Source organism: Lepidochelys kempii, chromosome 19 (assembly GCF_965140285.1).
Source record: "Lepidochelys kempii isolate rLepKem1 chromosome 19, rLepKem1.hap1, whole genome shotgun sequence".
NCBI lineage: Eukaryota > Metazoa > Chordata > Testudines > Cheloniidae > Lepidochelys > Lepidochelys kempii.
This window is the reverse complement of record NC_136398.1, coordinates 1,013,504-1,034,353: the sequence shown is the minus strand read 5'-3', so window position 1 is coordinate 1,034,353 and position 20,850 is coordinate 1,013,504. Positions and strand designations below refer to the sequence as shown.

Genomic DNA, 20,850 nt, shown 5'->3' with positions numbered 1-20,850 from the left:
CTAACACTTAGCCAAACTCTTCATAAAGAATGTCATTCTGCATGGACAGATTCTGTGAGCAAACCTCAGCCAGAACCCGCCATCACTTTGGAGAAAGTGTCAGCCTCAATTAAGCAAAGTAATGTCATTGGCAGAGCCAAACCTACTGGGAAGCTACGAAACGCCGGCTCCAGATTCACAGGCGATTTGTTCCCTTGACAGGTTTGTCTCATTACCCAGTTTCCATTTAGCAGGAGTTTTATCGTCTGTAACATTTGTGCATAACAGAGTCACCCAATTAAAATGTTATTCCTGTTAACGGCTCTGATCGTCACATTTCAGTGTTTGCTGGAGCGTGTTTTCCTTTTCTTGAATAAGTTTAATCTTTTATCAGTTGTTTATTTAGAATTGTTTCATTGTGACTCTAGTGCAAATGGCAGCAGGCTTCATTCTCTACCACTGTACCCTCTCTCTGTTCCCACTGCCATTCGAAGACACAAAGACCACAGGCCAAAAAGATCCTGATTATCATTCAAAGCTATGAGCTTGCTCCAGCAAGGAGATGAGCATCTTCAGTTCCCCTGATTCCAATCAGCATTAGCTCAGCACCCCACAGAATCTGCCCTTTATTGCAAATATACCTTCCTATAAAGTTATTGTTAGGGAGCCAATCACCAAACACATTTCAGACGTTCTTTGTGGTGAGAATTGTTCTGTACCTGGCGCTGCCCATGAGGGTCCAAGTACTCAGAGGAAATGGGTCAAGTTTCTCTTTGAATTTAGATCTTGCTTAATTTTAAATTCCCCTGGACAGCCCCTCTTCATTGGATACCAGCAAATCATGTAGAACATATTCAAGGTTTATCAGCTTTTTATTGCAAAGCCATATTCCTTACACAATTGACACACACATGCCATATGCACGCACGTAACATAGGTACACATGCACATACAAACACACACACTTCACAATCAAACTACTCTCCCAGAATTACCTGGCACTGCCTGCCGCCATCCCTGTTAGAATGCACAAGTAAAGCAGAGACAACCATGGTCTGTGTTTAGATCAGAGACCTCCAAAGAATGCTTCAGTGCTCCAGGAACTGGTTGTTATGGGTTCAATACATGGCCCTGTTCACTCTTGAGTCAGCACTGAACTAGTATACCAGATTAGTGTTGTGGGGCTCTGTGCTGCTCGAGAGGCAACCTTTTGAACGAACCCCAAGCTTCAGACAAAGAAAGCACAAGCCAGCCATCTATGGTGCACTGGCAGAAAGTGCAGGCTCCCCAAGCTGGAGCTCCACCACTGAGGAGGAGAAAGCTGCTTTTCAGAGGAGCTCGTTTCAGGCGCTCTGCAGACTCAGGCAGACCTTGCTACATCAGTTACACATCATCCATGTTACTGAGTTTCTCTTTGCCACCATTATAGCTAGAGACTTCAGAAAGAAGATTCTGGAGCACAAGATGGCACTTAGCAGAGGTATGTTATTACCATAACACCACCGGAGGGCCTAGCTTAAGCCCTGCATTACGGAGGCCGTTTGAGCTCTGAAGTGTGACCCACCCCGTGCATGTCAGCGATGGATGTCCAGGGATGAACACGTTGACAGTGACATTGCCGACCACGTCCTTGCTCCTGTGAAGCGGGACCGTGAGGGTCCCGGGGCTGCACGGCTCCCTGCCGGCAACCTCCCACCCCAGGCTACTGGGCCTCGGGCTGGGTCACACCTGTGCTAGCAGGCAGCTTATCCAGCCCATGGTCGGCCCCTGCTTACAGACCACGCCCCTGCAGGCCGGAATAATGCCCAGCCCCGCCCCTCAGCAGCACAGTCCCACCCGACGGGCAATAACGGGAGGCCTGCAGCATGGAAGGAGTTAATTCAGAGCAGGGCCCCACGCGACCATGGCGCTGCTGAGATTGTACCATCCAACGGGGGGGTAACTCAGCCACCTCAGTCAGCACAGTGAGGAGGCCTCTCTAGCCGTCCTCCCCCTCGGCGTATGTAGACTGTTCCAGGACTCCTTGCCCCCGCGGTGGATGGGCTGCTTCAGGCTGGTTGTTTCTGCGTGTGTCGGGCCTGCCCGCACCGATTCCGGCCCGAGCGCTTCCTCCCTCCGTTCCCGCTGTGCGGACGTTTCTGCGGGATCCGCTCAGGCTGTGGAAGCGCAGCGCCGCGGGCGGGCGGAGTGCGGAGCTGCAGCCCCGGCGGCAGCCAGCAGGGGTCCCCACCTCCCCCGCTGCCGGGCGCGGACGGCTCGGGCCGGGCCCGCAGCGCAGAGCGGAGCCGCCGCCGCCCCGCTGGCCGGAGCCGCGCCGGAGGGGGGGGAGCCGCGCCGGAGGGGGGGGCCGCGCGGGCTGGGACCGGCCGAGCCGGGCACCCGGGGACTGACCGACCCCCCCGCGGGACCGACCGCCCCCCCTCCGTGACCGCCCAGCCCCCCCCCGCGGGACTGACTGGCCCCCCCCGTGTGACCGCCCCCCCCCCGTGACCGCCCCCCCCGCGGGACTGACCGCCCCCCCTCCGTGACCGCCCCCCCCGTGGGACCGCCCCCCTCCGTGACCGGCCCCCGCCCGCGGGACTGACCGGCCCCCCCGCACCCCCGTGAGCGACTGACCTCCCCCTCCGACCGAGCCCCCCACGTGATCGACCCGCCCCCCGTGACCAACCGACCCCCCCACGCCCCTGTAACCGACCAAACCCCCCCCCGCGCCCAACTGACTGTCCCGTGACAGCCCCGCCCCCCATGTGACCGACCCCCCGTGACCGACCGACCCCCCACGTGTGACCGACCCCCCCCGCCCCCGTGACCGACCCGCGCCCCCGTGACCAACCCGCCCCGGGGACCGACCCCCCCTGCACCCGCCCAACTCGCCCCCCACGCCCCCCCGCCCCCTCCCGGGGACCGACTGACCCGTGCGCCCCCCCGGGGACTGACCGACAGACTGACACACCCGCACCCCCTCCCCCCGGGACTGACGGACACCCGAGCACCCCATGGGGCCCGACCAACCGCTGGGCCTGAATGACTGACACCCCCTGCCCCAGGGACAGACCGACCCGACCGGGCCCAACCCTCCCCCCGTGACCGACCGACTCCCCCACCGCTGGGCCCGACTGACTGACCGACCAACACTCCCCCCCGGTGACCAACCCCCCGCCTCCCTCCCCCCGTGACTGACTGCCCACCCCCCCAACCCCTCTTACCTGCGCAGCCGCTGGCCTGCGCTGGCCCTGACCCCGTCCCCCAGCCCATCCGCTACTGGGGGGGAGGGTGACTGACGGACCCTTGGCTGCCCCCTCCCCTGGTGCAGCCCCCGGCGCCATGGCCCGGCTGAGGCGCAGAGCCTGCATTGCCCTCTTCCTCTTCACCCTCTTCATCTTCGGCACCATGATGGGCCTGCGGACTCTGAAACCCTCTGATGGCTTCTCAGACCTGGCCCCCGGGCTGGAGCTGGTGCCCTTCGCCGAGCGAGGGGAAAGGCGCTCTGTCTCCCAGGAGGCCATCTCCCGGCCTCAGGTGGCTGCCAGCAGTCACGCCAAGGCACCAACGCCGCCCGTGGACTACGACCTGCACATCTTCTACTACATGTGGTACGGGAACACCCACTTCGAAGGAAAGTACCTGCACTGGGACCATGTCATGGTGCCGCACTGGGACCCCAAGATATCCGCCAGCTACCCCAAAGGGCGGCACAGCCCCCCAGAGGACATTGGCTCTAGCTTCTACCCTGAGCTGGGACCTTACAGCTCCAGGGACCCTGAAGTGCTGGAGGAGCACATGAACCAGCTGAGAGCGGCAGCAGTTGGTAAGGATGTCCTGACATGTTTCATCGTCTTGTCAATGCAACTAACAGTTTCATAGATGTTGGGTACCAAACGAGGCCCCAGTCCTACAAGCGGATCTGTGCAGGTGAGCCTCTGCATCCATGCAGTACCCCAGCGAAATCACTGGTGTTCCAGGCACAGACCTGCTTGCTGGAGTCGAGCATTAGTATTGAAATCCATCAGGGGTACACGAGATAATATTTTTTTAAATACTGGAAAAATAACTCATAAACTGCTTTAACCCCAATTCAGAGAGGATAGCATCACAACTTTCAGTGTTCGGGTGTATGTATTTGAATTTTCATCCACAGTGAAGTTTCCGGACAAAGACTACGTTGCTTTGTACCGTTAACCCATGGTGAAGGCCAGATGGTGACAAGGGAGTTAAGTTAACAAGGATGTAAGCACCAAGGTGCGAGAGGAGACACTGAGGGTGCTACAAGGCAGTCACAGTAGGAGTAATAGGAATAAATTAAAGGAAAATTTAGACTGAATGTCAAGGAAAATGCACCTTTTAGTAAGTGTTTCTGCATGCTTAATTTTACTCATGTGAGCACTCGCAGTAAAGTTAAGGGGGCTGCTTGCATGACTCAAGTTAAGCAGGTGAGTGTTTGCAGGATGGGGATGCATAGTTACAAACCCCAGGACATTAAAAGAGCCTTTGGCTGAGTGCAAGGATCTGAGAGACTTTCATTCTACAAACTGGAGTATAACTTCTACATGAAGACTTAGAAAGCACTGGTTAAAACTCATCAAAAATGCAGCTTGTAGCAAAGCTATTCAACCTTAACTTTTAAAAATTCGCAAACAGTATGCCTTTTGCCTTCCCAAAAAGGAAAAGAAAGTTATTTAAGACCAGAAGGCGTTGCTGGAATGAAAATAGTACTGATAGATTGGGCCCATTCTATGCTTGCCTTCAAGGCTAAGTGTTTTCTTTTTAACTTGCATGTTTTGCTGGGTAGCTTGCAAAGTGTAGCAGTATAAATACAGCAGAGCAATTCTGTACTGTACTGAACAGCCTATTAGCACTGGTAGCAAAGTATATTTTATTAAGAGATCAGCCTCTTCCAATTCCTGTGCTGTACAGGATCCCCCGGGACAAGTGAATTCCAACATTAAACAGATGCTATAAATTGCCAAAGCTGACTCTTGAATGGGGCAAACATCCCAGCTCTCATGATAGGAAAGATATCAGGGACCTTTGATTCCAAGAGTTCAGGACCCCTGTTGGAGATGTGGCAGCCTACTGCTCCCTCGAATGGGCCTGAATTAGTTGTACATTCTCTCTGTCACCAGCACCTCTTCATGTAGCATTGCGTGTGATATTTTTTTATCTTGGAGATTTCCCATCCAAGTACTGGCCCAGCCTAGTCTGCTGTCAAGATCAGATGAGGTCACAGCAGGAAGATAGTGTGAACCAGATCAAAACAAACTCTCATTATCACTATCAAAATTGGCTCCCTTTCAGTGACAAGTGAGTGAGTCAGGTAATGACATCTTTATATTCTCATTAATCAAATAGCGAGCAATGGGAAGTCAGTTTGTGCCAGTTCATCCTAATCTGGCCTTGTATTAAAGTGGCTTTGCTTGCCCAGCATTCAGTCTAATAGTTCTCCAACCATCACCTGAGAAGCAGCTTGCTAGTTTGGGACTGTTAAGCACAGGTGACATTTCAGCACCCCCTGCTATGGACAGCTCCATCATTAAATTACAGGGCTGGTGAACAAAAACCTCCTTTCAAGCCAGATGTTTTTCCTTCAAGAAAGGTCACCTTACAGTGTTTACCAGTGTTCTTTCAATTAACCCTTTCCATTCCAGATGCAGTGTTTTTGTGGTATAACAGGATTGAAAAAACACCTCTGTGGCAGATCTTGCACATAACTAAACTGGAACACATTATTAATACAGACTAGTATCTTTCCACTATGCACTAGGTCAGGCACTTCGAACTGCTCCTCCTATAGAACTCTGCCATGGATGGTGCTATTGAGAAAAGGATTGAGAATTTAACTTCATTCTGAGGAATTCTCAAGCTGTTACCCTGCTACGAATTATACCTAACGGTACAGACATAATGCTTGAGGACAATTATAACCATCTCCCCGCACCTGGGTATCAAAACAGAGGATCCAGGCTGGGTAGAGCCAGTGGTTCAGACCCTCCTATTTTAAGGGATCTCCTTCCTAAATCTGAGATTTAACTGCTTTGACAACTAAGCTTAGAGGACTCTGTGCAATTGTTAGAATGACTAGAAATAAGGTTGAGTTCTGGTGCTGCATGGGAGAGGCAGAAGGCAGGCAGGGGTTTAAATATCAGTGCATTTGGTTGGTCCTGATCTCCTTCTGCAACTTGTTGCAGGAGTCCTGGTTTTGTCTTGGTACCCACCTGGTCTGGCAGATGATAATGGGGAGCCATCAGATAGTCTTGTGCCATTTATCTTGGATGCTGCACACAGATATGCCATAAAGGTAAGACTGCTCTCTCTCGTTGTTTGAAGCTTTTAAACTAATTGCTCAAATTAGCCAGGAATTACCACGGTGCTTCTCCAGCAGGAGCGTGCTCTGCAGTCTCAGTGGCTTTGTATTATTTTTAACGGGTCATTATGGGAGGTAGTGGGGAGTCTTTATTTTGCAACAGCTGAGCACAAACAAGCATCACTTCATGAGAGGGCTTTACAGCTTGTTCTCACAGCTATTAAAACTAGTCTGGACAAACAGGGATAGGTTACATGCCCTATTATGTGTCAGAGGGATACCCATGTTAGTCTGTATCCACAAAAACGAGGGGTCTGGTGGCACCTTAAAGACTAATTCAATTTGTTAGTATTTATGATGCCCTATTATGATGGAACAGACCCTCAGTCTGTTTCCTGCAAGGGGGCTGCCTAGGCAGCTTCTGGATGCTCTGTGATGAATGGACACTGTGACCTCTTCAAAGGGTCTGGGACTTACTGACTGTCACAAGGAAAGCATGTGCTTGTCACCATGTCTCCATGATTTATTTTGAAGGTTGCCTTCCACATCCAGCCATACAAAGGGCGCGACGACCGCACTGTGCATGAGAACATTAAATACATCGTAGACAAGTAAGTCTGGGCTTTCAGTAGCTGCCACAAGAGCATAGTTCAGGCCCAACTCTGTGCTGAGATACAAAGCAGTGTCATGCCAACCATGTCTGTCTTGTACTAAACTTCTTGCTCGCGCTGTATATGAACTAAGTAAGTTATGCCACAGGGTGCTGTAGCAGAGAAATGCAACAGCATCACACCAAGCCCTTTACTTATATGTCATCCTCAGCAACCCTTATAAAGTGAGTATATTAGCCCCAGAGTCTGTAGAAAAGGCCATTGCCAGAGATGTTTAAATCTTATTTTCTTGTTAATGCTGGGGAATAAAGAGCTTTTCACTGTGGGTCACTAGCTGGAATGCAGGCGAACCAGGCAGTAACCAAAAGCTATTACCATCCATCGGGGGATCTCTCACCAGTTTGTAAGTGTGCACATGTCCCCAGTGCATTTATTGGCATGTCGATGGTGGTCACCACTGCAGAATATCTCAAGTATAAATCAGTCTGATGGAGTCTCTCAGGGAATGCAACAAAGCTTTCCTGTTCCTCCAGGCATTCCCTCAGGGTGGTAAAATGGGTCTGAAATATTGATCAGTCCAGTGCAACATCCTCCCCTTTGTCTAACCATGGGCAATGCAGCTGAACCATTCTGGTAAACGGTGACACAGGGAGCATGCAAAGGCCTAAAGTGGAACTACCAGGGCATGCAATTGACTGGGCTTCAGGCTGCACTTGCCTTGTAATGGGCATACCTGCCTGCTAGTCAGCATGGGACTTGCTCCCCAGGTGCCGATCACTTACTGAAATGGTCTGTTCTTTCTCTGTAGATATGGATCTCATGCAGCTTTTTATAAATGCAAGACCAGTACAGGACGGAGCCTCCCAATGTTTTACATATATGATTCTTACCTGACACCCCCTGAATCCTGGGCCAAGCTCTTCACCCAGTCAGGCTCTCATTCCCTCCGCAATACCCCTTATGATGCAGTGTTCATAGCACTGCTAGTGGAAGAAGGACACAAGCACGATATTCTCTCTGCAGGATTCGATGGCATGTACACATATTTTGCATCCAATGGCTTCTCTTTCGGCTCATCCCACCAGAACTGGAAAGCTATCAAAGCCTTCTGTGACTCAAACAACCTGATGTTCATTCCCAGTGTTGGCCCAGGCTACATTGACACTAGTATCCGCCCGTGGAACAACCACAACACTCGCAACAGAGTCAACGGAAAATATTATGAAACGGCTCTGCAGGCTGCACTCATGGTGAGGCCAGAGATAGTCTCCATCACTTCCTTCAACGAGTGGCATGAAGGCACTCAGATCGAGAAAGCGGTGCCCAAGACAACACTAACACGCCTCTATCTGGACTACCTGCCTCATCAGCCCAACATGTATCTGGAGCTGACCCGCAGGTGGGCAGAACACTTTAGCAAGGAGAAGGAGCAATGGCTGATGTGATTATTATGTACGGGAAGCCTTCAGATAGCCTGTCTTTGCTTTATGAAAAAGGTCACGTTAAAAAGAATCGGTTGGGAAAAGCAGATTATGGGTCACAGTCTCTGTTCAGGACTGATGCGTTTGTTCGGGTCGCTAAATAGAGTGTTCTCCATGAACAGCCCTAAGGCTGGTTTGAGCACCAACTCCACAACCCCAGGAGGAAATGTCAGTGAGCAGAGGGGTCTCTAAGCAGCAGTCTGTTCTATTGCAGCTGTGAGTTTAGTACAGATGTCCCTTTTAAAGCCCTGCTGGAGCTGAACTGGCCTGTAAGTGACTAGGCCAGGGAATGAATGAGCAAGAGATCTGTTTTTCTTACCATGCATATGTTTAGTGTGATATTTTAGATATGAGCTGGGCTCCGACCCCCAGCATGTATTTTACCCTATGCCCTTCACCAGTTGCCTGCTGATTACATATTCCACACACCACTAGCAGCTCTGACAATTAACTTCCCTTATTAGCTGGTTGAAACAAAGAGTTAATTGTTCCTCAAAATTGTTAATTGTAGAACAAACCTATGCAATTAAATACCCTTTGGGTTGGGTGGTGTTAGTGAGCCACTGTGTCCAAATAACTAAAAATAATTAGAGCTGGAATTTAACCTGTTATCTGTATTGGCAACCAGTGAACTGCAGTGATCTGTACTAAATGCCCTTTTAGTGTTTCACATGTTCAAAACTTAGCCTTAACTTTGTTTTATCTCCTCTCTAGAATCAAGTGACCTGTGACCACTTGCAATAAAACGTAACTGAAAATACTGATGTGTTTTCCCAGAAGGAAGTTACATCACTATAGAATAAATACCCGTTTTTGTAACTATCGTACATCCAGTCCCTTCTAAATTTGGTGTTTTAAGAATTCATTTGTACTTGTCTTTTTATCAATAAAGTGAGAAGTGGCAGCTTTAGATCTGAGTTAGTGCATGAGGTTCTCCCTTGTCACATTAATTATGCTTAATTTATACAAACTCTGACTTTTACTGCACAGTGACAGCACTGATGGTTTCATTTTTCTCCATTTAATGCAAAGGATTGAAAACACACTCTATCTAGCCACTCATGCTTGGTCGAGAGAATTAGAATCATAGACATGTAAGATTCTAAGGGAGCTCAAGAGGTCATATTGTCCAGTGGTTCTCAGACTGTGGGTCAGGCTTCAGTTTTGGCCCCCGCACCTGGGGTAATATACTGCAGTAATTTTTGTTGTCAGAAGGGGGTCACGGTGTAGTGAAGTGTGAGAACCCCTGATCTAGTCCATTCCCTATACTCAAGCAGGACCAAGTAAACCTAGACCATCCCAGACAGGTGTTTGTCTAACCTGTTCTTAAATAACCTAAACCTCATCTCCCTTGCTGCAGATTAAGCTGTTTAAACCTTGTCCTACCTTCAGTGGACACAATTTATCACGGTCCTCGTGATAACAGCATTTGACATGGTTGAAGATGTATCAGATTCCCACCCATCAGTCTTTTCTCAGGACCCATTTTAACAACCCTTTGTCATAGGTCAGGTTTTCTAAACCTCATATGTTTGTTGCTCTCCTCTGGTCTCGTCCCAATTTGGCACCCAAAACTGAACCTAACACTCCAGCCAACACTTTAGTGGGGCTGAATAGTGGCACAATTGTCTCCCATGTCTTACATACAACACTGCTGTTAATACAGCCCAGGCTGCCTTTCTTGGAAACTGCATCATAGTGGTGGGTCATATTCAATTTGTGATCCGCTGTAACCCCCAGATCCTGTTCAGCTTTCCTGCCCCTAACTACTTATTCCCCATTTGTTTGTTTGATTTTTCCTACCTAAGTGAAGTACTTTACTTTGCACTTGTCTTTATTGAATTTCATCTTATTGGTGGTTTCAGACCAATTTTCCAGTTTGTCAAGGTCATTTTGCATTCTAATCCTGTCCTCTGAAGTGCTTTCAACCCCTCCCACTTTGGAGTCATCTGCAAATTTTATACACTTCATCAGGTCCTGCCAACTTAGTGCAAGAGTGGAATAAGCAAAGAGCTATCCTATGGTTGCATCTCACTCACCAAAGCATCTGGGTTATAAAGCCCTTGTTCATCTTTTTCAAGATTTGATAAGGGTCCAGCTGCTCCATGTCTTGCTGCATGATGGGCCTGGTTTAGCAGAGTAGTTGCTAGTCAAACCCTCATCTCGACAACAAGTAACTGTAGGCTGCAGAGATTAGTCTTCCAAAGATGAAAAGCCACCACCTCCAAAAGGTAACAGTGTACGTACAAAATTTACACTTTAATGGCACTAACACAAAGAGGCATTGCAGAGATCCAAACACCTTAAATCTAAGCATTTATAACAGAATTGTGTTTCAAAAAACACAGTTTGGTCACCAGTTTTTAAACACTAATAAATATCACCATGAACAGATTAATTACATTTTAGTGTTCCCAGAAGAGTAAATACTGGCTCAGACCCTTTTGGCCTCCTCCTATTATTCTAATAATCTCACTGAATTAAGATCTATAAAAACTACAGACTGATTCTAGTCCGCAGGTCAGCTAAGTAGGGAAAGCAACAACTTCATGGGTGATGAAGGGAACAGTTCATGAGGGACTAAAAAGATTGCACTTCAGGGTCTGTCCTTTCTCCTTTTACAAGGAAAGCAAACGGAAGAATTTAGTCTAGTATCAGGATTAGCAACCATCACCTAAAAGTAAACCTTAGATGACTTGCAAAAGGGATGCTTTTTTGACAACTAAAGAGCAGCTGAAAAGTTTCTCCTGTTGGCGCCGTTAGAAATATCAGGTCTAGACTTGCTACTTTTTGCTGGAGAACAGTAAGATTATGGCATCATGAGAAACAGATTAAGACAAAATAAAAAGCCATTTCCCTTTCAGGTGCTCTACTATTTAAGCCAAACACTCAGCAGACAGGTGGAAGAAGGATTCTCTCTACTAAAGGGGTCAAAGCTCACTCCTGCAAAACCAAGCAAGAGGAGACACTGTATTCCTGATATTTTTAAGTAAAACAGAAGAAACATTTAAAAACTGTGGTGTGTGTTTAAGTCAAAACAGCAATTGGTTGCCTCTAAATCTGAATCAAACCCAAGTGCTGTACACAGGTATTTCAGTAAAACACGATCCTCTGTCCCATGCAAGAACAGCAGTTTCCCAAAATATCACAAATAGACGTTTATTTCAAATCCTAGTAAACCCCATTGCACAAGGCAAAAGATCCCTTGTACGGTAATCAGGGATATTACACTTGCACAAGGAGGTCAGAAGTACTTGGTTTGTTTCTTACAAACATGCACAGCACACCAATAGCCATTACACACAAATGATGAAAAGACCCAAGGAGAGACATGAGGACTGATACAACCATTGACCTTATTAAACAAGACCTTTGACACTGGCTTCCTGAAGAGACAGGCACATGGTGCCCAGTTTTACTGACTCTGCACAGCTTCCAGAGTTTGGTATCTCACAAAGAAGGTGGTTCTGATGTCAAGCCGTATTTCTTCCCCAGGATTTCAACTGTCGGTGTCAGTGCACTATGGAAATAAAGGCAAGTAGCGTGGTGACTAGAAATAAGTTCCCATTTGCAGAACTCAGTTGGTTCCACAGTTTTGTAGGGAAAAAACGAGAACCAGCTGAGCAAGGTTATCTTCAGCCCAGCAGGGCAAAAGAGCAGTATATTATGAAATAGCAAGTTATATCCTGCTGAACCCAGTATCTGTCAATTTTCAGCATCTCTGGACAGGCAAATTAGTTAGGTGTTAGAGAATGCTGCACTTTGAAAACATCCTACACTAACCGCTGTAGGGAAATGGGCAAAACAAGCCCCATGTTTTAACTTTCAGTTGCATTTTGTTTTACCTAAAGTGAAAGCTGCAGCTATGGTCAGCAAAGAGTGCTTACCAGCCAGGCCGAATAATGGTGTATTTCCCAGATACAGACAAGTCGACCACAGTTGACCCCAGACGACACTCTGGACTCTGGATATCTCCAATTACACCTCCATCAATGACCAGGGACAACTGAGGCCAAAGGTCTTGGAATTCCTGAGACAAGAAGGGAAAATTGGGTTCAGCCAACTAAGCATTTGAGGGGTGGTTGTTTTAGTTTTTAAATGGATACCACACGTGAAGCACTGTCGGACTCTGGTGCCAGGGAAGACATCCCATTTCTCTGAGCTTCTGAGCTGAACACACCATAGACATCAGAACAGACGCTTTCACTATTTTAGGAGCTACAAGTGCCCTCTAAGGATTCTCAGGTTCAGAACCATTTGCTACATAATCATGTTTAGTAAAGTACACAGGAAGCCTTTAAACAGTCTGCATTTTAAACTCTGCCCTTCCTCAATCTTTAAGGGAGGCTCCCAGCACAGCAGCAGGGATCTGTAGTCTATTGTGAAGGGGGTCTGTAACAGAAGGACGAGGAACAACCACCATGGGAAAGGTGGTACAACAGGTTAGTAGCTTCTCCCAACTCCTATCTGAAATCCTAGCACGGCAGTTCTCCCCAGTGACAAAACCAACCTTACCGAGACGGTCAGTGTGCTCGCCTGAGTACTGATGTTAGCGCTCGTTAAAGCCAGTGGTCCTGAACAAGCCTGTGCCACCTCCCTAATGAAAGGGTGATTTGGAATACGAATGCCAACCAACTACAAGAGAAGAGAGGTGTGTTTATATGCAACAGCCAAAGAGAGGATACATTTATAGGCAACAGTCATTGAGCTACAGATCAACCATGTATCCCATTATGTTGTATGAAGCCCTGTTGACCTAAAGAAGTGTGGTCCAACTGGCAGCCTGAGGGCTGGATTTGGCCCACATAATGATTCCATCTTGCTGCTACCCCATCCACTTAACAATTTTCAGCTATGCTGGGACATGCCCAAACACTGGAGGGGGAGCTGGTACCATTCAGCCCCACAGGCCCCCTGTGGAAAGCCCATAAGGGCTCTAGCTTCCCCACTCCTGCAGGAGGCTTGGGAAAGTACCAGGGCTTCCAGTTTCCTGCCAGCCTACAATGCCAGGTCTCTGGCAGGTGCTCTCCCATTGGGAGGTACTAAGGGCCCCCCAGCCTGTTACCTCCTGTGCGGGTGGTGGGTCCCTGGCCACTGGGCTGCTGCATCACTGTCTCAGGCATGGCTGGAAGGGGGGGTAGTGGCTGCTGGGTCTCTACAGCCGCAGAGTCAGCTGGGGGGGGAGGGGCTGGGCCTGCTGTCCCTGCCTCCCTATGATCAGTGCAGCTGGCATCTCCCACTCCAAGACAGGGTGAGGGAATCTCTTTACTGCTGCACAAGGCCCAGGGTCTGAGCACATGCACTGACCACAGCGAAGCCATGGCCAGTCTCCTCTCTGAGACTGGGATAGGGAAGGGGGATGAACTGCATACCATTAAAAATATTTCTGGGGGCACATCTGCCTTGATACGTCATTGAAGTTCAACTTCTAATTTCTGGACTATCAGAGAGGGAACTAAACAGGGGGTCTGAACTATGGACCACCTGTGGCCCTACTGACGGAGTTTCTCAGCTGGACAGCAACACCCTCAGCTGCTGCTTCCAATGTTCTGTTACAAATATTGAGATTGACATTGGGAGTCAAGTGCCAGAAACTTTTCCTCAGGGTTCTCACTAAGAGGTGAGCTATTATCTTATTTAATTTAGTTTTATTACTTCTTAACCCCCATTAACACCTTAATGGGTAAATTCTAAATGCTTTAAAACAAGTGATCTGATTCTAGAATCTGGAATTCTATTTCTGGATGTGGCCCACAGAATAAAATTTGGACCACAGAAAAGGAAGGATAGGTCTTTCTACCAGCTTCATACCTCAAGACAGTTTAACCACCCAGCACATCAAACACTACAAGTTATATCACATTCAGATAGGTGACAAGGACACCTACAAATATGTCCATCTTGGCACATGTTTGTTATTGACAGAGCAGGAACTAGCTTCAAGACGTCAATCAATGCTGAATGCCGTGAACACACAACAAATGTGAGTGGGAAGGCCAAAGAACTACACACAAAGAAGATGCTGGTCACCTGTCAAATTGCAGAGATGTGTGTCATGTCCCAAAGACTTACCGATGTGAAAGGGTTCAGGTCTTTATTGAGTTCTTCTGAGCGCTGCAATACCAGGGTCACAGGTCCTGGGAGCAGGTCCCGTAGCAGGTCTTCTGGCACATTGACATGACAGTACCTATAAAGTACACTGAGATGTACTTAAAATCGCTACAAGATACAGTCACAAGAGACTAACCATCACTGGGAATGTTTCCATGCTCCCAGCTACCACAACTCCCTCCCCTGAAGTTTTACATTTTTGCTATTGCACAGTTGAGACAGGAAGCAAAATGCAACAAAAACAGGCTGGCCCTCCCTGACCAAAGCACCACACAGTGAGAATTTTGGCAGTCCATGACCCCTCTCTGAGGGAGATTTCCCTTCTCTGGGCTCTCTAGGTACATCTGTACCCATTTCAGTGTACGGAACAAGGTACCTGCCCTACTGTAAGCTGTGCTGGACACAGATTCGAGACGCTCAGAAAGGATACAACTTAAAAAACTATATTTGCAAACTCATCTTTTTCCCAAGGCCACCAACGTTAGATACTAAAACTGAATTCTGAGCATTCCATTTACTTTTGTGATTTACACAGCTTGCATTTCTCTCAGCACGAACCACAAAGTCAAATCAGTCCAATTCACTTTTGCTTTTACTATACACCGCTCGGAGTATTAAAAACTGAAAAACAAAGCCGAGGGCAGCGACCTGGAAAGTGCCCAAGTGCTACAAAGGAAAGCTTGCTTTAAAACAACTTTCCGCTGTGGTTTAATGAAGCGTGGGTCGTTTCTGATGGTTTCACAAAAGCTGTTTTTTAAAGGACCCAGCCTCACCCAGGCGGACACGGGGCCCTAGCGCTCAGTGTCCCCAGCCGAGGCACATGCTCACCTGTAAATATGCTCCACCTCGCCCAGGCAGATGGCCAGGGGTTTGCCTCCATGTCGCCCTTTCAGGTTATAGATCTTCTGGATGGCCGGGGAGCTCTGGGCCAGACACGCTACTCCGTACACGGTGTCGGTGGGGAGCGCCACGAGGCCGCCCTCCCGCAGGACAGTCGCGGTGGCCTGGAGGGTCTCCCGCCAGCCTGGGGGGGAGCAGCGAGTGAGCCCCCGGCCCAGCCCCACTGCCGCAGCGACCCCAGCCCCGGTCTCTCGGGCCCAGCGGGGGCCCCGTCACCCGGCCCAGGCGCCCGGCCTCCCCCACGCCCCGCCGCCGACCCCCCCCGGGCCCCCCACCGCCGACCCCCCCGGGCCCCCCGCCTCTCCCCACCCCCGCTTCCCTCACGCCCCACCGCCGACCCCCCCCCGGGCCCCCGGCCTCTCCCCACCCCCACCCGGACCCTGCGCTCCGGCCTCCCCCACTTCCCTCGCGCCCCACCGCCGACCCCCCCCCGGGCCCCCCGCCTCTCCCCCCCCCGGGCCCCCCGCCTCTCCCCCCCCCGCCCCGCTCCCACTTCCCTCGCGTCCCGCCGACGACGACCCTCCCGGGCCCCCGGCACGCCTCCCCCCACTGCCGACCCCCCCCCGGCCCCTGGCCTCCCCCACGCCCCGCCGCCGACCCCCCCCGGGCCCCCCACCGCCGACCCCCCCGGGCCCCCCGCCTCTCCCCACCCCCGCTTCCCTCACGCCCCACCGCCGACCCCCCCCGGGCCCCCGGCCTCTCCCCACCCCCGCCCGGACCCTGTGCTCCGGCCTCCCCCACTTCCCTCGCGCCCCACCGCCGACCCCCCCCGGGCCCCCCGCCTCTCCCCACCCCCGCCCCGCTCCCACTTCCCTCGCGCCCCACCGCCGACCCCCCCCGGGCCCCCCGCCTCTCCCCACCCCCGCCCCGCTCCCACTTCCCTCGCGCCCCGCTGCCGACCCCCCCCGGGCTCTCCCCACCCCCGCTTCCCTCGCGCCCCACCCCCGACCCCCCCCCGGGCTCTCCCCACCCCCGCTTCCCCCGCCCGGCCCCGCTCACCCTGCGGGTCGCTCTGCGCCGCGCGGCGCCCGGGCCCGGGGAGCGGCAGCGGGCGGCGAAGGCTCCGCAGCCCCGCGGCCCATCCCGGCCCCGCGCCCCCCAGGGGCCCCTCAGCGGCGCGGGCCCAGCCGGCCAGCGCGCCCCGCCCGCGCGCGCTCAGCATGGGAGGAACTTCCGCTTCCGCTTCCGCGCGGAGGAGCCGCGATGACGTCATTCCGGTCGCGCTCCTCCTTAAAGAGACAGGCGCCTCCAACGCCGGGGTCTGTCCCCGGCTCCGGGAGGGGCGTGGGGCCTCGTGGGGAGAGGGGGCGGGGCTGGGAGCCGGGACTCCTGGGTTCCATCCCTGGCTCTGGGAGCGGGGGGGGTCTGGAGGGTTAGAGCTGGGGGAGGGGCTGGGAGCCCGGACTCCTGGGTTCCATCCCTGGCTCTGGGAGCGGGGGGGGTCTGGAGGGTTAGAGCTGGGGGAGGGGCTGGGAGCCCGGACTCCTGGGTTCCATCCCTGGCTCTGGGAGCGGGGGGGGGTCTGGAGGGTTAGAGCTGGGGGAGGGGCTGGGAGCCCGGACTCCTGGGTTCCATCCCTGGCTCTGGGAGCGGGGGGGGGGGGGGTCCTGGAGGGTTAGAGCTGGGGGAGGGGCTGGGAGCCCGGACTCCTGGGTTCCATCCCTGGCTCTGGGAGCGGGGGGGGGGTCTGGAGGGTTAGAGCTGGGGGAGGGGCTGGGAGCCCGGACTCCTGGGTTCTCTTGGGGCTGTCGGTGAGTTGCTGCCTGAGCCCTTGGACAAGCCCCGTCGCCCTGGCTCCCAAGAGTCGACAGGGTCCTGCCCGGGAACAGCCCGCCGCCCGCTCCCTGCCCTGCGGCGCGATGGCTCAGAGAGCCGCGCCCCTCGCTGCAGGTCCCCAGCGCCTGTATCCCCAGGGGTTCAGCGCCCTCATTTCACAGACCGGGAAACTGAGGCACGGTCAGCGACAGAGCTGAGAGCAAAGTCCAGGTCTTCCGGCTCTCAGACCTACCCTCTTATCACTGACCCCTTCTGTCCCCCCGGAACTGGGAACAAAACCCAGGAGTCCAGACACCAGCCATCCTCCTCTAAGCACTACGCAAACTGCCTTCTGGATGTGACTTCCCTCCTTCTCCCCTCCCTCAACCCTGGGAACTTCACAAGTAAAACAGTGACTGGCACTGAATTTAGACTGACCCTGGTGCTTTATGGCAATAAAGTTCTTGCAGAAGAAACTCATGGAATTTACTTATTACATGTGTGTCAGAGATCCACAGGATCTGTGCTATCCCCCAGCTTTTAAAGAGTCCCTCAGAGGAATCCCTTCCGTGTGCCAGACCCTCAGGAGGTCCCACTCTCTTCAGGGTAGGCCATGAGGCCGCACTGTCTTCGAGTCTGACTGCCTGCACTCCAGCTTCACACCGTGAACTCTGCCCAGCGAGTCAACGGAGATAGACTCCTGATCAGAGATTTTACACTCTTCAGGGACGAATGCACTTCAGCGAGTATTTGCAGTGACCTCAGGCTGCCTTTCCAAAATGGAGCAGGGTTTGTCAACTGGAACACATCACTGGCAAATCCTTGCTTAGCCAAGAGAAGCAAAGATGAAGATATATATAAAGATATATATATAGTCCATTCTGGCCAAGACAGTGCAATCAGCCAGCTAAGCTGCTTTGGAATCCATTTTGGCTTTCTCCCCTGACCTTGGCTCCGTCGTGTCTTTCAGTCCCAGGTGAGAGCCCTGTGTCTTGCCAAAGACTACAGAAATCATTCCTCGTGATCCAAAGGATCCTGTGACAGCTCCATTTAATCTCGTGGTACCGGTCACAAAAGTCCTTCCTTGCTTTGTCAAATGACTGTTGTCCCAAGCTGGTGCAGGGCTGCCTGCTCTCTTTGGAGAGGACTCATCAAGATGGGTACCACTCTCTCTTCTGGCACCCACCACAGGGACTTTTGATTTTACTACAGCGGACAGCAAAGAACAGAGACCTGTAGGAAATAATTTAGCAAAGCCGGAAGGAAGGAAGGAAAGAATAGGTTTCTTACAAAGACTACAGGTTTACTTGAAGCCTTAAGAACACGATATAATTAGAGGTGCAGCCTGTTTAGAAATGGAACCAGCTGAGGTCTCAAGGGAAACAGGTGGAAGCAATTGACTCACTGAAGGACGTTATAAATAAGGCCTCAGCCGGCTGCTCTAGGAGAGCAGAAGGTGATGCTGGGGGCTTTTCTTCAGTGCTAATACTCGCTGGGAACAAAGCATGTTCTAGCTAAATAGTCCTCCTGGGGCAAAGAGTTTACCATGTAACAAATAGTTTGAGAAAAACCTTCTGTTTTTTCTTTTTAAATCCTTTTGTGCTTGGAAGCTGCCTTATTTCCCAGGATGGTTTCTGAGTGTACAAGCTACTCAGTGGAGCAGGTCCCAGTGAAATTTCACTGTTTGCCTCAAGATTCTGTTCTGGCTTTTTGATTAACTTTTTCCTGGAGTGTAAGTGTTCATGTCAAACACTCCTTTGCCTAGCTTTGGAAATTGATGACCTGTTAGATAATTTATTAATCTAGCTCAAATTGGGAATAAGTACCTTATTCACCACACCTTTCCTTGACCTCTAATGGTGGAGAGGCTAAAGAGACAAGCTCTGATTTTCTAGTTAACAGGGCCTGCTCCAGCACCACCCTGGGTTTTTAATTTGTTATTGGGAGCAGGGGAGAGAAACCCCTTATAACTGTGATTTTTTTTTTCAGTGTTACTGATCCACTCTGGGAACTTGGTGAATTGGATGCCAACTCCCACCCCTAACTGTCCTGCCCCTTAAGATTAAAACTAACTGCTCTCAGCTCTAGCTTGGCAATGGATGCAGAGGATGCTATGAAACAGGATGCTGAGCAGCCCCCAGACACTGCGTCACTGGTTTGTATGGCTGTATGAATGTGTGTGGTTTATGGCATGAGGAGATGGAGGCTGGCAGTAAGGATGAGGTTAGGTTTACATGTAAGAATAATTCAAATGTCTGTGCAGTTTGTCTTTTGTCAACACCATAAAGCAGCATTTTAACATGGACTCAAAGAAGGAGACTGAGCTGGCTCCGGCTCACCACCGTGCTCCAGTTAAGGGGGGTGTGTGTGGATGCAGTTCAGGTTAGGGGCAATACTCGAATTAACTCAGTGGTGAGGACAAGCCCTGTGCCTAGCCCAGCTGCTGCCCTCTCTAGAGGGTTTGTTGCTTTTGTTGAAACACTGGTTCAATTTCCATGTTCAAGACACAGTGTAACTAATGTAACTGCTCCAGTCCTGTGGATTTCACAGAAACGCTGCTGGGCACTGCAGGCAGCTGCCAAGGAGGTTCCCATTGGAACTGATGCTGCTTGCCATGCCTGGTGCAGATTACGAGACCCACACTAGCTCTGGATGACAGAGCCTAGGGGGTCCCTAATTACTCTTCCCCTGACCTTGGAGAATGTCCTGTGGTGACTCCTCTCCTTTGCAGGTTGAAGGTGTGAGAACCCTGCTAAGATCCCTTGAAGTCCGGCAGCAGTGCCTCCTGGCAAACATTGCCAGCTGCGACGAGCTGATGGCAGAAATCACCAGTCTTCAGGCTGCTCTCTGTGTTAAGTATTGTGATCTTCCCCACTTTCCTTGCAGCAGGGCCTCTGTAAAGAGGGCCCCCGAGGGCTTTTCCTTTAACATTACATGACTGCCCAGCACAAGATGGCGCAACTCCTGTAAGGAGCCCTGGTTTCCACAGGCCGTATCTCCCTTGAATGGCAAGACCAGCGGGGGATGGGGGTGGGCTGCTCCATTTCTTTTCAATTACTAAGTTCATTAGAAAATGTTATGATCTCTGGAAAGCAGCATCTTGACCCTAGTGCTGTGAGGTTGGTGGCACCCTTGAATTCTGTGTTAAAGCGGCTCCTGGGAGGCATTGGACTGATGCGTGTGGTTTTATTATTTGCTAGACTCCTGCCAGAACAGAGGGCAGCTCCTTGCCTGTGCAAGAAGAGAACAAGAATTCCTGAAATGCTTAATGAGCTGATCACCTGAGGGCTATTGATGAAGGAAGCCACTACAACTCTCATTGCCTGTACCCTACAAAATATACTTGGCCCTCTAGTCCCTGAACTCTTTGCATGCGTTTGGTGTGGGGTGTAAGTGCATGTTGCTGTGACCTCAACTCTCAATTGCGTTGTCTAGAAATAAATGACACAACTGTTTGCTCCAGCTCTGAGAAAGCTTCAGCCTGTCACAAGTTAATACCGTGGGAAAAGAAACAGCCTGACGACAAGCCCAGCTCTGATCACTGCTGCTAACCCTGGGCAGCTGACCCCACTCAAGCTCTCTGCTGTTGCCTTGGGTCACTAACAGGAAAGTAGATTTCCCCTCCAGTCTCATGATCTTTTAGTGCACAGCTGGAACAGTTGCACTGCAGGGGCTGCATCTTGCCTTTTGTCCTGATGATCTGTCCCCTTTG

General features: G+C 51.2%; 2 protein-coding genes and 1 long non-coding RNA gene across 5 annotated transcripts; 2 read left to right on the top strand and 1 right to left on the bottom strand.

The window, feature by feature from the left end:
* The first annotated feature begins 2,847 nt into the window (after nucleotides 1-2,847).
* MANEAL (mannosidase endo-alpha like) lies at nucleotides 2,848-9,282 on the top strand. 2 transcript variants are annotated; one of them, XM_073317409.2, is made up of 5 exons: nucleotides 2,848-3,787; nucleotides 6,165-6,274; nucleotides 6,815-6,891; nucleotides 7,700-8,290; nucleotides 9,087-9,282. In XM_073317409.2, the coding sequence occupies exons 1-5, from the start codon at nucleotides 3,304-3,306 to the stop codon at nucleotides 9,094-9,096; spliced, it is 1,272 nt and encodes a 423-aa protein (XP_073173510.2). In that variant the 5' UTR covers nucleotides 2,848-3,303; the 3' UTR covers nucleotides 9,097-9,282. The 2 variants fall into 2 exon arrangements, with proteins under 2 accessions (XP_073173510.2, XP_073173509.2); XM_073317408.2 differs by having other exon boundaries at nucleotides 2,850-3,787; nucleotides 7,700-9,282.
* A 2,233-nt stretch (nucleotides 9,283-11,515) lies between these two features.
* On the bottom strand, nucleotides 11,516-16,611 carry YRDC (yrdC N6-threonylcarbamoyltransferase domain containing). Its single transcript, XM_073317410.2, has 6 exons — nucleotides 16,383-16,611; nucleotides 15,312-15,507; nucleotides 14,445-14,559; nucleotides 12,888-13,007; nucleotides 12,260-12,402; nucleotides 11,516-11,892 (listed from the first exon to the last, which is right to left on the bottom strand). Exons 1-6 carry the CDS (start codon nucleotides 16,594-16,596, stop codon nucleotides 11,823-11,825), a joined length of 858 nt encoding a protein of 285 aa, XP_073173511.2. The 5' UTR covers nucleotides 16,597-16,611; the 3' UTR covers nucleotides 11,516-11,822.
* A 481-nt stretch (nucleotides 16,612-17,092) lies between these two features.
* On the top strand, nucleotides 17,093-20,611 carry LOC140900538 (uncharacterized). Of its 2 annotated transcripts, none has more exons than XR_012155655.1 (4): nucleotides 17,093-18,114; nucleotides 19,128-19,293; nucleotides 19,870-19,989; nucleotides 20,339-20,611. It is a non-coding gene; the product is annotated as an uncharacterized LOC140900538 (long non-coding RNA). The 2 variants fall into 2 exon arrangements; XR_012155656.1 differs by having other exon boundaries at nucleotides 17,093-18,594.
* Nucleotides 20,612-20,850: the final 239 nt, after the last annotated feature.